This window comes from Mastacembelus armatus, chromosome 8 (assembly GCF_900324485.2).
Source record: "Mastacembelus armatus chromosome 8, fMasArm1.2, whole genome shotgun sequence".
NCBI lineage: Eukaryota > Metazoa > Chordata > Actinopteri > Synbranchiformes > Mastacembelidae > Mastacembelus > Mastacembelus armatus.
In genome coordinates this window covers 8,720,252-8,735,495 of record NC_046640.1, presented here as the reverse complement: position 1 = coordinate 8,735,495, position 15,244 = coordinate 8,720,252, and the positions used below count along the sequence as shown (strand labels likewise).

At 41.2% G+C, this 15,244-nt stretch overlaps 3 protein-coding genes across 4 annotated transcripts; all 3 read right to left on the bottom strand.

The window, feature by feature from the left end:
• Positions 1-551: 551 nt before the first annotated feature.
• On the bottom strand, positions 552-4,745 carry ifi35 (interferon-induced protein 35). Of its 2 annotated transcripts, XM_026324741.1 has the most exons (10): positions 4,687-4,745; positions 4,310-4,339; positions 4,016-4,090; positions 3,449-3,607; positions 2,865-2,981; positions 2,591-2,735; positions 2,016-2,125; positions 1,737-1,920; positions 1,335-1,441; positions 552-1,145 (listed from the first exon to the last, which is right to left on the bottom strand). In XM_026324741.1, the coding sequence occupies exons 2-10, from the start codon at positions 4,325-4,327 to the stop codon at positions 951-953; spliced, it is 1,110 nt and encodes a 369-aa protein (XP_026180526.1). In that variant the 5' UTR covers positions 4,328-4,339; positions 4,687-4,745; the 3' UTR covers positions 552-950. The 2 variants fall into 2 exon arrangements, with proteins under 2 accessions (XP_026180526.1, XP_026180527.1); XM_026324742.1 differs by lacking the exon at positions 4,687-4,745 and having other exon boundaries at positions 4,310-4,676.
• A 1,194-nt stretch (positions 4,746-5,939) lies between these two features.
• Positions 5,940-8,904, bottom strand: rpl27 (ribosomal protein L27). Its single transcript, XM_026325312.1, has 5 exons — positions 8,843-8,904; positions 8,256-8,338; positions 7,723-7,892; positions 6,357-6,467; positions 5,940-6,026 (listed from the first exon to the last, which is right to left on the bottom strand). The coding sequence occupies exons 2-5, from the start codon at positions 8,334-8,336 to the stop codon at positions 5,978-5,980; spliced, it is 411 nt and encodes a 136-aa protein (XP_026181097.1). The 5' UTR covers positions 8,337-8,338; positions 8,843-8,904; the 3' UTR covers positions 5,940-5,977.
• A 542-nt stretch (positions 8,905-9,446) lies between these two features.
• On the bottom strand, positions 9,447-14,888 carry rundc1 (RUN domain containing 1). The gene is made up of 5 exons (XM_026325311.2): positions 14,353-14,888; positions 13,214-13,372; positions 12,487-12,685; positions 12,293-12,382; positions 9,447-12,155 (listed from the first exon to the last, which is right to left on the bottom strand). Exons 1-5 carry the CDS (start codon positions 14,743-14,745, stop codon positions 11,293-11,295), a joined length of 1,704 nt encoding a protein of 567 aa, XP_026181096.1. The 5' UTR covers positions 14,746-14,888; the 3' UTR covers positions 9,447-11,292.
• Positions 14,889-15,244: the final 356 nt, after the last annotated feature.

Below are 15,244 nucleotides of genomic sequence, written 5' to 3'. Positions count from 1 at the left end.
AAACAATGTGTGGCGACAAATCGATGATGTTATTACTTTAGAGGTTTTTAAATGATATTTTACCTTACTCTGTGAAATTAGGTTGACTGTCTTCCAAAGTGTCACCAGTGTTTCACTGTATTCTGTGCTTCATGTCCTTCCCTTCCTGGTTCTCCTCTCTGTTGAATGTATTTTCATTTCCCACCTGTCGGTCTCTCCTGTCTAAGTGCCTGACCTCAGTCTGGTAGCTCGTTCTTCTCTGGATCTTCAGCTGCTGTTTTCTTTTATCACTTTGTGCACTAGGGGATATCGCTGTGTTTTTTTTTAAAATGTGCTGTTACTTTTATTTGCCTGTTACATTTTTACAATAAACCTCATCTAAGCGGAATAAGTCTCTTTCTTTTTGTGTCATCGTGCTGCCATCTGTGATAGATTACTGAACACGCTGTGCCAACTGTAGCTTTATATTCAAACACACCAGTGGGCAAATCAACGGTAACGCCCCAGCATATTTACCGAAATGTCACACTGCTCCTGATTTCCTTCACGGAGCTTAAACAAAAACAAGCTTCTGTCTTTTCACATCTGAGTTTAATTGCACTGAGCCAAACTGGACAAATATTTTACAGCAACCCATTTAGAATTGAATCAAACTGGAAACCATTTGTCAGGAGTGTCCATACTCAAAGTATACATTTCTAATTGGTTAAGAAGGTCATTAGATCATAAATACACTAAAACATATTTGTCAATACCATGAATTTATATTTTTAAATTGTTAGACAACACCCACCTGTAAGCTTTATAATTCTTAGAATTACTGTCACAAAGATCCAGAGAACCTGTTTTTGTCATTGTCATCCCTGTATAGGAAGGTTATATCTCTGTGCCATATTATACAGACTTCCATCATTAAACATGAGAACCAAATATAAGTGTAAAACCTAGCAGCCGTGTGTTAACCTACAGCTTTACTCCGAGGGGACGCTCTCAAACAGTGCAGAGGTCTGCTGCCCCAACGGGTTGTAGAGGAAAGCTTCGATTTCTCCTCCACCGTTGCAGCTTTTCTGGAAGAATATTTCCAGTGTGTCCTGCATGGTGTCTTGTTCCATGACAGGAGGGATTCCTGTCAGCAGCACGGTCCGCGGACACACAGAAATCTTGGTCTGGGAGGGCATCACCACAGACAAACGGCAGGACAAAACGAGGAAATGTGACTATAAATGTGACTTATAAAGTTAAAAAAAACAAAACAGTCAACCTTCAGTAACACTGCAGTAAAACATCTAGGGGAATCTGACAGACTGCGTCTTGACACATGCTTTGTGTACCCTGGCCTTCTAACAAAGGCTCACCTGTAGGTTTATAATCTTTCCATTCAGAAAAGGGGTCACCCTCACTTTGCACGTCTTTTCATGGAGCTTCACATCATGGTGTTCTGTTTGCGTCAGATGTTTGGCAACTGAGAAAAGCAGAAAGTTAATCAGCCTGGGATTCAGACCAAAACACAGCCCAGACAATACATGTTGCAGTGGAAAATTACACTGATGACTGCAGTTCGGTTTTCAGTTCAGTGATCTACAACTTACGTGCAGCGAAATCCTTTAATACTTTAGCTAGCTGCAGGAATAATTAGCTGCAGTCTGCCCAATAATTACTTCCCAACAATTGTCTCAATCAATTTCCACTGAAAAACTTTCAACTGTAACTATATTCCATCAAAACGTTATTAAGTATTCAGATTGGAGTTTGCTCACTGTTTTTCTCCACAAACGTGATGACCACAGTCCCAGAGTCAGGCAGCATTTCACACTCTTCCACCTCCCCGCCTCCATGTTTTCTCTTGGAGAAGTGGATCTCCAGCTTGTTCAGCATCTTCTCAGTGTCCATCTTGGGCAGATTGGAGACTAATATGCGCTGAGGACAAATCTCAGAGTTGATCTGCAGGACAGAGGCACAGGTCATTGAAAGGAAGGTAAGAGTGTACATGAACCGGTACACAGATTCAGGTTTGGTTTATTCAGCGTCTACTGCACCTCCACTAGCTTGGGCATCATCAGCGCAACCGGTTTGGCCTCGACCGTGATGCTGCACTCTCCACCCAGGTCCACCTGATGCTGCTTCAACTCCAGGATTTTGCTGGCCACTGAGGACAGAGAGAATACAGAGTCACTCAGCATTTCCCAAAGATTGTCATAAACTCTGACATGTAGACAAGTTAGGAGTGTTAATGTGTGTTTGGAAATGACCAGGAGAGACATGGTTCTGTTAAAGCAGCTCCAAGAGGCCCCAGTTATTTGATTTGTCATTATTCATATAAACAACAAAAACAATGAGAGCTTTAGGGTGTACTTGGCATAATTACATAAATCTGGGCCCTGTTTTGCTGTTTGTTCAGTTTGAATAGTGAAAAAGGTACTAAATCCATCTTTAAATCTGGCAACCTGTTAAAATTTCCAATTTAAGACACAAGCAAAATCTTGCTTTTTCTATAGGTGTTATTTTAAAAAATATATTTTATGTGTGCCTAAAAAAAATATAATTACTTGCAACTTTTAACAAAAGTAGAAGAAACTGGTGTCAACATGTTTGTGACTGACTAAGAACTCACCGTCCTTATCCTCAAACGTAACCAGCGCCGTTCCCCCGAGCATCGGGTAAACTATACGTGCCTTCATTTCAAACCTCTGCGACTTGGCTGGGTCTTCTGTCACGCCCTTAAACACAACACTCTTCTCTGGCACAGCTGTGAACACCTGAGATCAACAGGTACAAGGTTTACTGGACAGTGTCAGACAGATCAGGCTGCAGGTGGTGGTGGGCTGTGTTTCTGTGTTTCTGTGTGTGAGTGTGTGTGAGTGAGAGAGAGAGAGACACTGCCATACGTCTGTCTGCTCTTTCAGTTGGTTGCTGTTGGCCTTTTCCTCCTTCAGGGCCGCCTCGACTTTCCGGATCTCCTCCAGGAGTTTTTTCTCCTCCTGCTCTAGCAAATCCCGCTTTGCCTGGAAGAAAAAAATTCACTGATTAAAAAAGGACAATCTATCTTTGCATTAGTGGTACACAAAGACCCTTTATAGTATAGTACTTTAAATAAAAATAAAGAAATAAAAGAAAACCCCAGGAATGCTAAGAAGGACCTTCCTAACTCAGTGTCCAGTGAATGTGATGTGCTATTGATTTTAAGCAATTTATATATGTTTTGGCAACTTTTTAATCCTAGGGTTATTACTACTTTTTGACAGATTTGTTTGTTTTTTTCTTTTAATCTTATTTTGGATTCTGGGGAACTCAGTGTTGTCTTGAAAGCCTCAATAGACCCTGATCAGTGATGTCACAGCAGGTGACTTTCCAATGAACTACTGAAGGTGAAACATCTTAACCTGAGCACAGAGAAACAGCAGCAGATGATGCAGCAAAAGTGAAGTGTCACTGAGGAAAGAAAAACGTTTTATTTTAAAGAGGCTCAGACCTTTTCATTTTCAATCTGTTCCATGTGGGAGAGCTGTTCCCCTCCCAGAGTCTGGCTCATCTTGGCAGCGCGGTCCTTGAACTTCTGACTCAGCCCTCGTATTTCGTCTGTGGCGGCGGACAGCTCCTTCTGCTCCTTTAACAGCTGATCATATTTTTTCTGTGGATACAGACGTAAATCTGTCAGTTAAGGCTGCAACTGTTTCCATTGTGCATCTGAGAGTAGATTTTGTTTCTCTACTAGTTTAAATACAATTTTGTGACTACATGTTTTAACACAGTTTGTGGTAGTATTGTACTAGACTGTATTATATTCAGAGGTATTTCCCGTATTCTCCACCTTCATGTATGTAAAAAAAAAACTGTATTGTTCAACTAAAGGTATAGCTCAGTAATAAACATATAATTAAATATGGACATTTCCAACATTGTCACCAAAAACATTATAAAGTGCCTGTAGGTGTCATTTATGGCAGAAATGTTCCTAGTAAAGTGGCCCCTGAGTGTACACTGCAAGGCACACTACAGGGCCCCTTGAATAAAAAAAGAAATAAAAGTGTTGGTGCACCTTTTCATTGTTGATTAAAGCCTTGATCCCCTCCAAGGTGTCCTCAGAGGGGTTTGTGTTCACCAGAGAGAAATCCTAAAACACAAGGACACATGGTTTTCTATCAGACAAAGAGTGGAAAAAAAATAAAAACACTTCAACTCTAATCCTCAATATAGAAGAGTGAGCTAAAATATTCTTAGGAGAAAAAGTCAACACAAGTGGAAGTGATATGAGTATATGAAGTACTTTAACAGGAATATCACAGTCAAGTTTGGTAACATTTTTTATAAAAGTAGAAAGATGACGTCTCACCTTATCTGAAGAAGACATAGTGAAAGTAACCTGGAATATTTCACAAACAAATTACAGCTTTCAGATGTCAAGTACAGTCAGTGTTACACAGCTGTATAAATATGTTGAATATAGCATTAACATTAAAGACTGTGTGTGTCAGCAACCAACACAGTGTTGAAGCTAAACCTATAGAAATGTACTGTAGACTGTTTTGATAAACAACCGGACTTCTCAGCAAATCTGTCGGTCTGTTGCCTGTCAGGTAGAATTTTAAATAATTTCCACCCTCCTGTGAAGACACTTTGAAACTGTAGTTACACCCACACGTTTACATAGCTGTGTTTAACTCAACTTTGTAAATATGTTTTATGAAAAGCAGCTGGGTGTGCACTCACCTTCTATCGACGATCAGTTGTGCTCATAGTCATTCTTTCAGTTTCTTTTTCTCTGCTACAGCACGCAGGGGACAAGGCTCTTTCTCTCCACAAGGGGGCGCTGAAAACATTTAGTCTGGCCCACATGTGATGCTCCCTTCACGTGCTGTCGGAAAAATTGGCTCTTTGAATTACAACATGCGCGATGCAACGGTGGAAATAACTATAATCAAGAAACTTATAATGTCGGATTAGGTTTTATCTGAACGTTTTGTTGCAGATGTACGCACAAACTTGCTCCCAGACTGATTTATATTTGACGCACGTTAGTATTTAAACTGCAGTGGAAAAAGCATTCAGATCAATAAAATGTTCACATTGTAAAACTACAATGTGATGCATTCAAAGTCTGAAGTGTGGACCTTAAAAGCATCAAAACTAAAAAGTACTCATACAATTCATGCAATAGTGTTACTTATGATTTATTATAGCTTGTATAACTATGAAGTGCACATGTACTGGAGTCGTATTTGTTATGTCCAACATACACGGGCCCAAAAGCCATTTCTGATTACTTTGTGACTTATGCCTTAATGTGTGCTCTAAGTAAAATTTGCTGTTGTAGTTTGTCAAGGTGAAGCAAATTTTAACTTTTAATTGTATAATCTATACAATATTTTTGACAATGTTTTCTATGCAAAATAATTTAAATATAAAAATATCAAATGTGGCATTAAAGGCATATTTTTGTGACAACATATTAAAGTAAAACCATGAAGTAGCATTAAATTTGAACAATGCAAAATACATTAGCACCTCAACACTGCACTTACGTACCTCACACTGAAAGACACCAATCATGTTTTTGGTCCGTAAGTATGTCACCGTTTTACTGTACCACCACATTTTTAAATGCAAGATTTTGATGTTCTTTTGTCCCACTGCAAAAACACTATTGGCACCAGGTTTGTTAAGACAACAGTTTAGCAGGAGTGACTTGTTAAGTTTGACTAACATCAATGTACCCTACAACCAAAACTATTGTAATTTCCTAGTCATCTCCTTTTGAAATTTAGTACAGAGTTCAGTTAAAGTTTAGATTTCGACAGTGATTCAGCAAAACGCAGGAGCCTGTTGGTCACAGCCTCATTTGAATAAAACTTCAGAACAAGTATTGTTGGTGGTCGTCTCTAGAACAAATCTGGCAGTTTTCACTGAAGATATTTTCGTCAGACAATTCAAAAAATGTCATGAAGGAGTCAACAGTCCAAATCTTTCATTTTTAAATGTTTATTTGTGAAACCAAGTGAATTTAGAATCTGAGCTTCTGGAAGAACCACTTGTTCTTGCCTGTCTTGTACCTGAAAACAAAAGAAAAAAAAAAAAATGAAGCACATTTTCTCAGAAAACACTAAACTAGCAGCACTTGCACTCCTCACAGCAGCAACTGTCATTACTAATACACCACTAACATTTACCATATAAAACCAACACCATCAAACACCAGGTTCAAACATACGACTCAGAGAAACATCCTGAGAAAAAATATTGTACATAATGTCATCTGAAGTCTTTGACTGTCCCAGTGTGTTTAATGCACCATGACCTTGGTCATTCTTTTAAAAATCTGAACATAAAGACCAAACTAATCTTAAAGAAAGAAGGAATCCTGCAAATCTTCATCGACTCACCTCTCCTCAAACTTGATCTTGGCCTCCCGCCTGGCTTTGCGCTTGAGGGCAGGATCCCTGAAGACGTCCTTGTTGACAACTGTTTTGTCCAGAGGAATATCCACAGAGTATCTGAAGAAAAAGGAACGCAACCACCTTCTGTTATCATGCGAGTGGCTGTTTATCGCAACTGCTGCCTTTATACCTCATCTCAGTTTGAACACATTAACACTCAGAGCTGGAAGCTTGTTGAAGCAGCTAAAAGTGGCTTGAACAAGAAGAGATGGATGCTACCTAACAATAACAAGCTTTATTTCATTATTGCTCAGACTGTCTTCAGGTGTCCCACATGACAAACTGGACATCAGATCATAAATCTACTCAAACTGTCAGTCCACTTGCAGACAGTGTGGTATTCTGCACAATAGATGAGAAGCATCCTTTTATACATCACAAGCATCATAACAGGCAACACATACAGGTCAACAGCCATTTTAACTCCACCAAACACATTAATATGAACTGTATTTCTGGACTATAAGCCACACCAGAATATTACTCGCTTTAAGCAAAAATAGCTTTGTTGAAAAAACATAAGTCGCTTCAGTGTATAAGTTGCAGTTCCAACTAAATTAGTCTAAATTAGCCTATGTAGGCTAGACATAAGCTGAAGTCCATTACAAAATTCATTCATCTGAGACAAGAGTGCCATCTAAAGCTAGTGACTACGTGACAAAATGACTAAATGAACCATACAAGTCTCTTCACTATGTAAGTCGCACTACAAGCCAGAAGAGTAATAAAACGCGACTTATAGTCTGGAATATATGGTAATTGCGAAGCTCCTGCAAAAGTCTCTACAAGACACATATTTTAAGAAGCTCGCAGCTGACAGATGCTGTGCTCCAGACTAGTTTTGAGTATTTGGTGTGTTCTCAAAAGCAAAGTGACAAAGTAAGCTCAACGCAGGTCACATACTATAATTTCACTTTTGAGCAGCTGTCAATGGAGGCTAAAAAAAAACAATAACATTGTTAAATATAAGTTTAACTTCTGAAAGATATTCAAAGATATTTTGTTCTCTTTTAATGAAGCTTAAACACCATTTTCCAGTGCACAGTTCAATACAACACCACGTACTGTAATATTGGATTTCTGTGAAATTATTTTTTTCTCTATACTGAGAATGCATATTCACACTAGGTAGGTAGTGCACACACTGTATAAAATTAGTACACAGTGTGGATTTGGACCAGTGACAGCATTTTTTAAAGCACGTTTCATTTTATGCTGCCCACAGAAGAGCAGACACACTAAGAACAGACTTCATGTATTTCAAAAGAGGATGGCTCTGAGTCTCACGTCTTTCATCATTTTTCGCACTGACCTGGTGGGCATCAGGTGGTTGTAGTTGAACACCTTGACGAAGGCCTTAATCTTTGACCTCTTGGCGATCTTCTTCTTGCCCATGGTTGTGGTCACCTTACGTGGGTAGCGGTCGATGCCGGCGACCAAAGCGTGGCTGTATGGACGATCGGTGGTGCCATCATCAATGTTCTGAAAAAACACACCAACAAGGGGCTGTGACACCAGGCGGACACTGAACCATCTAAACCAGGGGTGTCCACTCCTGGTCCTTGAGGGCCACTGTCCTGCTTGTTTTCCAACTATCCCTGCACTACCCACTGCTGATTACCTGGATCAGGTGTCCAGTCCATTAGAATCTGGAACATACCATCACAGATAAGGGTGGAAGTGATGGAAGATAAAGTGAAATGATATCCCCCAGCTTCTGAATGGCTGAACACACCTGATCCAGGTAATCAGCAGTGAGTACAGCAGGGATAACAAGCAGGACAGTGGCCCTTGAGGACCAGGATTGGCCACCCCTGATCTAAAACACAAAGATGCAGGTTTTACCTTGACGATGACAGCTTTACGCCCGGCGTAGCGTCCAGCCAGCACCATCACCACCTTCCCAGGTTTCATGAACTTGCCCATTTCTGCCACAAAAACAAACTCGGTTAAAGCTTTTGTCGCTGGGACACATTCAGCAGCGTTAGAAACGAGAACCAGTCGAGACTCGACCATAAAACTCTGCGTGTTTTCTTCTAGTTTGGCCGGACAGTGCTAAGTTAGCATTAGCCTCCTGATATAAGCCTCCTCTCCACAGCCAGTTATTTCTTTCCAGCTCTCACACAACAGGGAGGAGGCTGCCTATGATGTTACACTTCAAAATGGGATAAAACAGCACACGACACAAACTGAACATATAAAAACAGGCCCCTTTAACAGACGGGGCAGAGCTGCCATGTTGAAATAAGCGCTACGGAGACGAAGCGCTGAAATAATTCCTTTTTCTTTCTTTATCCGAAAGCAATTTACGGAAATAACAGGCGGGTGTTGTCAAAGCACATATGTGACACAGGTGCGGTGTGATAAAAACTAACAATTAACCCAGATTTTGTGCGATGGTTGAAGATTATTTGAAGGGAAAGTTGACTCACTGATGCTGCTCTACGGCCACCGCTAACAGGAAAGGAAGTCCACAAGGGTTTGATGAACTTTGACACCCTGATAATCATACGTCACGTCCGGGTATTATGTTCTGTTTGCTAAAAGTCACGATATATTTTTTATTATTATTTTACTATTTTACACAAGACATATTGACTGGGTGCAGAGCTGTTCAAGTAATTTAAGTATTTATTCAAAACTAAAAATTAAAAAAAACAACGCAGGAACAGCTATAGCGCAGTTATGAATGTTTTAGCGGAGGAATGTGCAACATTTGCAAATGTGCAACATGAGAACAGAGACGAGCATGTATCTGTATTGTATCTGATTACTCTAACACAGTGACTGTAGCACTTTAATCCTCTAATGCACCCAAGCACATGTTTGTATCGAAGGGACATTAACGTCACCGTCAACTTTTTTGAAGGTGCATCAACGGGTTTTAAATGAAGAGAGAAGTAAAACTTACAGTAGTACAGGGTTGGATTACATTAAATCAGGAAAATATACACAAACAATTTACTCCACAAGAAAAATGTAGATGAGACTGATATGTCATGACAGAAGTAAAGATTTCAGAAATTAAAGTGATAGTATCAAAATTATTTGTGCTTATTGTATTAACAGAACATAAAAACACAAGTGTTATAGTATTTTTAATTTGATAAATACATCGTCATTTTTCGTTTTAATCTCTTCCACTTTTTCAATGTATTATTCACTATGTAAATTACATTGGGTCTATTAAATTTACTAATTAGATAATAAATATTGAATAATTGTTATTCAACTGGGAGAAGGCTTGCTCATAAAAAAAACTGAGATGCACTTAGAAATCCTAATATATATTGGAAATAATTAAGACTCAGAACAACAGTTCATTTAAGTTTTATTTGTTTACAGGTGTAGGTATGCATTAAACATGATTAAAAAAAATAAACAATTCTTATTTCTTAATATATTATTTCCGATTAAAGTGATTAACATAAACTTCACAATTTAACTGATTCAGTGTATCTGACTACAGCAGCTACTGTAGTGCTCTGATATGTCCTACGTACTTTACTAGTGAGCTTAAACATGCCAACCAATAAATAAATAAAGCCTCTTTACACAAATAATAACAGGACTGTCAAACAAAATACAACAAAATGGCAAAGTAAGCAAAATCCAGTATTACACTGTAAGTACTAAGCATAACCCAAACAAACAATTACCATTAACATAAAATAAACAAGATAAAATAAACCTCCAGCTGCACTCATGACACAAAGTGCACTAACATCAGATTTTCATCTCATGAAATGCAAATGTAGTGATATTTTATCAACAGGCCTACTCATAGAGGTTTAGTAAATAAATGAGGGAACACTAAAGGTTCAATCCCATAAACAGCAAGAGAAAACAAAAACAGCTAATAAAAACTAACCTCGGTTTAATAGCATCTATGGTTTGTACATTCAGCATTTAAGGATACAAAACACGCAACTCAGCTGTCTCAGGAATATAAAAAAAAAAACATGGGACATAAAACTAAACTTTTTATAACCTACAATCGTGTTCAATACAGGATGCAGGCCATCATGTTAAGAAATCAATTCTCTTTGCTGTCAGCTGATTTTAAAATGTAACTCCACCTGGAACAGGAGAGAAGCAGCAGTTCATACAGGGTTGAAATGTCTGAGACACGACGCGCAGCAACTGATAACAGCTTCAGAGGTTTAAAATGGAGTGGAGAGCCTTGTAAGTAAGTCGATAGCTTCGTATTTGTAGGCAATGTTACTTAACACTTTACTTCAGTCCACAGAAACAGATTTTTTTTTTTTCATTTCAAGTTGACCTGAGTGCTTTTGTTTAGCTTTATGATCAACCAGTTTGCTACATGTGAATCAAAGCCTAAGTCAGTCATTCCGTAACAGAGGAATGGAGCAGTACAAGCACTAATACAAGGACCGATACACCACAAGCTCTTGGTTACTGTGTAGAAGCCACAGTATTGAAAAGTGTTTCTGCTCATTCATTTTTTTCCTGGATTGTTTAGCTGACAACCACGTTACAGTACTGATTACTACTGTTTGCTGCATAGGTCAGGACACTGTCATGTACACAGGGGGATGACACTGTATAAGGAGCACAGGTCGCAAAGGTCAGAAAAGCTTTACTAAAGATGAGGTAATCTCAATCCCCACTCTAAGGCATGTTTACAGTACAGGTGGCATTGTCTTTTTGACATATTCAACATTATGATTACTTATCGCTGAAGCTCACACGAGATAATCATCCATGCATGTACTAATATCACATACTTGCACTTTACTTTAGAAGGGTGGCTGCTAAATAACCTTTAAACGGTTACATATAACACAGTCATGCTTTTGGTCCTGAATACCAGGTAAGACCACTGTAGATTAACTGATAAAATCATGAAATGTGTGCCTCCTCAGAAAGCATCCTTAATGTTCTTCAGCTGCCGAACAGCCAGGTCCACCGGGAGGTTAAATTTGAGGTGGCTGATGCGGCCCAGGATCCGCAGGGCTCCTTCGAAGCCGGTCTGGGCCATGTAGCTCCAGGACTGGTAGTGCGGGTGTATCAGAGTGCCTGACTTACACAGCAGGTTGAGCCATGACACCAGCCGCTGCTCGTTCAGAGCCATGCACACCAGCGCTTTGAGCTCCGTGTCCGGCCCTCGCTTATAGCGTCCGTGTTCCTTCAGCACTGTGTGAATGGCCCAGAGCAGAGACTGTTTGGGTGTGACGGTCCCTGGGCCACTCTCCACGGGAAGGCTGAAGGAGAGTGAAAGCTGGCGAGCTGGTGACTCCACAAAGGCCTTGCCATTTTTGGAGTGGTAGTATTTAACAAAGAGTTCCCATGGGTGCATGGTCTGGATAGTTGGTCTGTAAGGCAGCAGGCAGGAGATCGGTGCCAGCACCAGACTCATGGTCTGGGAGGGCAAGAAGAGACCGTGAGCCAACAAGTCTTTCAGAGCAATTGCTAGCTCCTTCCTCACAGATGTCGTCAGCTCATCTCGTGGCCCAAGTGCAGAGTTGCTGGTGTAGTTGACAACATGTTCAAGGGAGGGCTGTCTACATGAGCCCAACACTCTCACCTTCTCTACAGCTGCCTCCAGACGCTGCAGCAAGGGCCCGTAGTCCTGCCCAGCGGACTCTTGAGGCCACATGCTTTGGGGGACACGGCCTGCCCCACAGCCGAACTGGCTTGCAGCAAAGATCTGCAGCAGGGCGAGAGCCTTCTGGATCAGCTGCAGGCCGGTCTCTCGCATCTTCTGGGCCTGCTCGGGGTCCACTGCAGGGACAAAAGGACAATCATCAGAATACACTGCCATTTGGGAGCAAAAGGCATCTAGTCAAGCATCTACTGGTTTTATTACTATTATCATCACAAGCTACTTGTAATAAAGAGCCTTATTTGCACTGACTGACCTTTCTTCTTCACTCCTGGATTTCTGGCATTGGTCCCTGCCTGTTGTGGCTGTGGGCTGCCATCAGACAAGAGAGGGTTCCCCACCTCATCTTTAAAAGAAACGTCTAAATTTAGACCTCGAACAACTAAAAATAGACAACTCAGAACTGCCAAAAAATGAGCTCATACTGATACAGTATATAAGCTTGTGTACCCTGGATGAAGTTGATGAACATCTCCAGGTCTCTGATCTGGGTTTTGAGCTGCTCCACCAGTTGCTCTTTGACCCTGGCTGGGTTCACTATTTGCGCTATGGCAGCGTCCACTCTCTGCCTTAGCTCCTCGGGCGACAAGTTCCCAATGTCCTCGTTCAGGTTCACATCCAGCTTTTTGATCAACTCATCAATGATCACCTGAAGAATTTAAAACATGCTGAAAACCTATTACTTTTTTTAAGCTCTGACAAAAAGTTATGCTATGAAGAACAGATGAACAGTTAAATTCACTATTAAGATCTGTGAGATGGGTGATAATTCACTGTAGGTCTAACACCACAAACCACTGTCATATTGTTTTCACACTCCAGCCACTCTAAATTTCTTCATCTAAAAGAAAGTTGGAATGTACAAACCATCACTAACTAACACCGTAAAGCCTGAAGCATTTTGAGAACAGATGTTTGACTTGTTGCACCTGATCTGAAAGAGGTACAGACCGTGCTTTGTGTTCACCAAAACAAACAGGAAACTGGGAACACTGGAAAATTTTACACAACTGTAGTTTACATTTTCTGACCCTCATGTAAGATGTTGCAATCATCACTGCCTCAGAAAACAAATGATTACTAAATAAAGTGATGCATGACAAAACTATAACCTGTAATATGAAGTGACAGGAGTGACACCAGTTGCAACGGCGACTATCATATTTTTGTTTCCCACCTTCTGCCTCTCCATGACGACAGACTGCGGCAGCGAGTCGTAGCTGCCCTCCTGATAGGCAAAACGCTCCAGATCATCCAGCTGTGTCTTCAGCTGGAATATGAGATCCTTCTGTTTTTCCCTCTGAGCTTCCAGGCGCTCCCTCTTCTCCCTCTCAGTCTGACGGGAGAAAAGCAAATGCTGTTTTTAACTTTTACAGACCAATGTGACCAATGACAGCAACACCAGTATTTTTGGATTACAAATATTTTTTTTTTTCAGCACAGTTCACAACAGCTTTTTGGTCATGATGGAGTAAAGTTTGATCTGCAGTAGGAAACATGGATGGGATTAGGTGTCTGCCACAGTTTATCTTATGGTCAGCCCCACCTTTTATCACCTACATCACAACAAAATACACAAACTCTCAGACACATCAGGCATCATACTCACCAGATCCCCCTGAAAGTAAAGCATGTGACAAGGGAGCAATAAATAAAAAAAAAAAGACCTTTAGATACAGTATACATACGGAGCATAATGAAATATAATGTGCTAACAATGATTACACGATTACTTCAGTTAAGACTAAATGTACAGCGGCAGCGAGTAAACAATGGCAGGTACAACGTTGGTTGCGTCAAAATGACTGTGTACACAAAAGCCTTTATTAAACAGATAGTGATCTGCCGGAGGCATTTTCATTGAACCGGCGACAACGTTGAGTCACACGCTTGTGGCAGAAAGCAACATTTTCCACCGAGATAACAGATCTCTGGGAACAAAACAGAGGTGGGTGCAGCAGCCTCAGGTGTGACGCAACCAGCATACTTTAATCAGCTTTTAATCACAAACCTCAGCCCCCACAGAGACCCACAGTACATGTGTTACAGTATATTTAGAGCTGTGCATTCAAGCGACTATAGAGTGTCCATCTGTGTGTCCAGGTGCATGTATGTGCATGTCTTATATCCCTGTTGACCCACACTGACACACACTTTTCAGTTACACACCTGCAGCCACTGACAGAACCACTACAGTTCTACATGTGTACTATGTTAATGTTAAGTGGACTAGGGATTTTCTACCTCAAGAGGTTTTGACACCGGTCACCAGGTCCTGGTGTTTGGACCATGGTGCTTTACTTGTGGTAACCTCACCGAGTTTTCCAGCTGCTTGGCATCCTGAGCTCTGCAGCCCACAACATGCGGGCAGCCCCTGAAAGCGAACTCCTCCAGCTCGGCCAGCATCCTCTCCTTCTCCTCGCTCTGGGCGTGAACTATCTGCTTCAGTCGGAACTGGACCTGAGCAAAGTGGGAGGTGAGTGCGAGCAGAGAGGAGTTCAGCAAGTCCTGCTCCTCTTCCAGCTTCCTCAGCCTGGCGGCCATTTCCTCCTCGGTGGCCGAGGACGAGCCTCTCTGCCTCGGATGGCCAGCGCTCCCGCTCCCGATCTCATCCTCGGGACTTGCCACAGCTCCAACCGGAGCCCACCGCTCCCCTGCGCCTGCAAAGACAGCCTCGCTGTCCGAGGCAGACAGCTCCTCTGTGGACATATTGGACGACGGAGGTGACTCCAGCTGTTGAGACGCTGCGCCAGTTTATTAACACCCCGCTCCAGACGACTGAGTTTCTGTTTTAGCGCAGACGCCAACAGTGATTACCCCCGGAGAAACAGGTGCATCGCCATCTTGGGAAGGATAATTCCTACGTCAAACTGAGACGGACACACGTGAAGTTTAGCGGAGACGACACCGGAAGAGCAGCACGACTGTCTTCAAAATAAAAGCGGTTGTCAGCGTTTTCATTTAAGTAAAGTAGAAATGATTTTATTGTTAATCTTTATAATATATATATATTTTTAAATTCAGCATGTTTCTTATGTAGGCACTACTTACGTCATAGTGTGGCTGCTGCCAGACGTTATTCTCATGCTTTAAATCCCCTGGGCCACCTATTTTTTCTGTCAAGTTACCTATTCCCCCCCATCACTTGACAGAAATATTTTTCACATTAACATATCACCTTAGTCTGCTATTCTACCCCCATGACCCC

Bases quoted from the DNA above. Each gene is read 5' to 3' on its own strand.
- ifi35 (XM_026324741.1), bottom strand. The intron at 3,608-4,015 runs GTGCACCAACAC...CTGTATCCACAG, and splicing joins CTTTAATCAACAATGAAAAG to AAAAAATATGATCAGCTGTT. The intron at 2,736-2,864 runs GTATGGCAGTGT...TGTTGATCTCAG, and splicing joins AACTGAAAGAGCAGACAGAC to GTGTTCACAGCTGTGCCAGA.
- rpl27 (XM_026325312.1), bottom strand. From the start codon at position 8,336: ATGGGCAAGTTCATGAAACCTGGGAAGGTGGTGATGGTGCTGGCTGGA. The intron at 6,468-7,722 runs GTCAGTGCGAAA...CTTTTTCTTCAG, and splicing joins AACCACCTGATGCCCACCAG to ATACTCTGTGGATATTCCTC. The intron at 6,027-6,356 runs GTGAGTCGATGA...TTTTGTTTTCAG, and splicing joins AAGATCAAGTTTGAGGAGAG to GTACAAGACAGGCAAGAACA.
- rundc1 (XM_026325311.2), bottom strand. From the start codon at position 14,745: ATGTCCACAGAGGAGCTGTCTGCCTCGGACAGCGAGGCTGTCTTTGCA. The intron at 13,373-14,352 runs GTGAGGTTACCA...TTCTCCCGTCAG, and splicing joins CCAAGCAGCTGGAAAACTCG to ACTGAGAGGGAGAAGAGGGA. The intron at 12,686-13,213 runs GTGGGAAACAAA...TAAATTCTTCAG, and splicing joins TCGTCATGGAGAGGCAGAAG to GTGATCATTGATGAGTTGAT.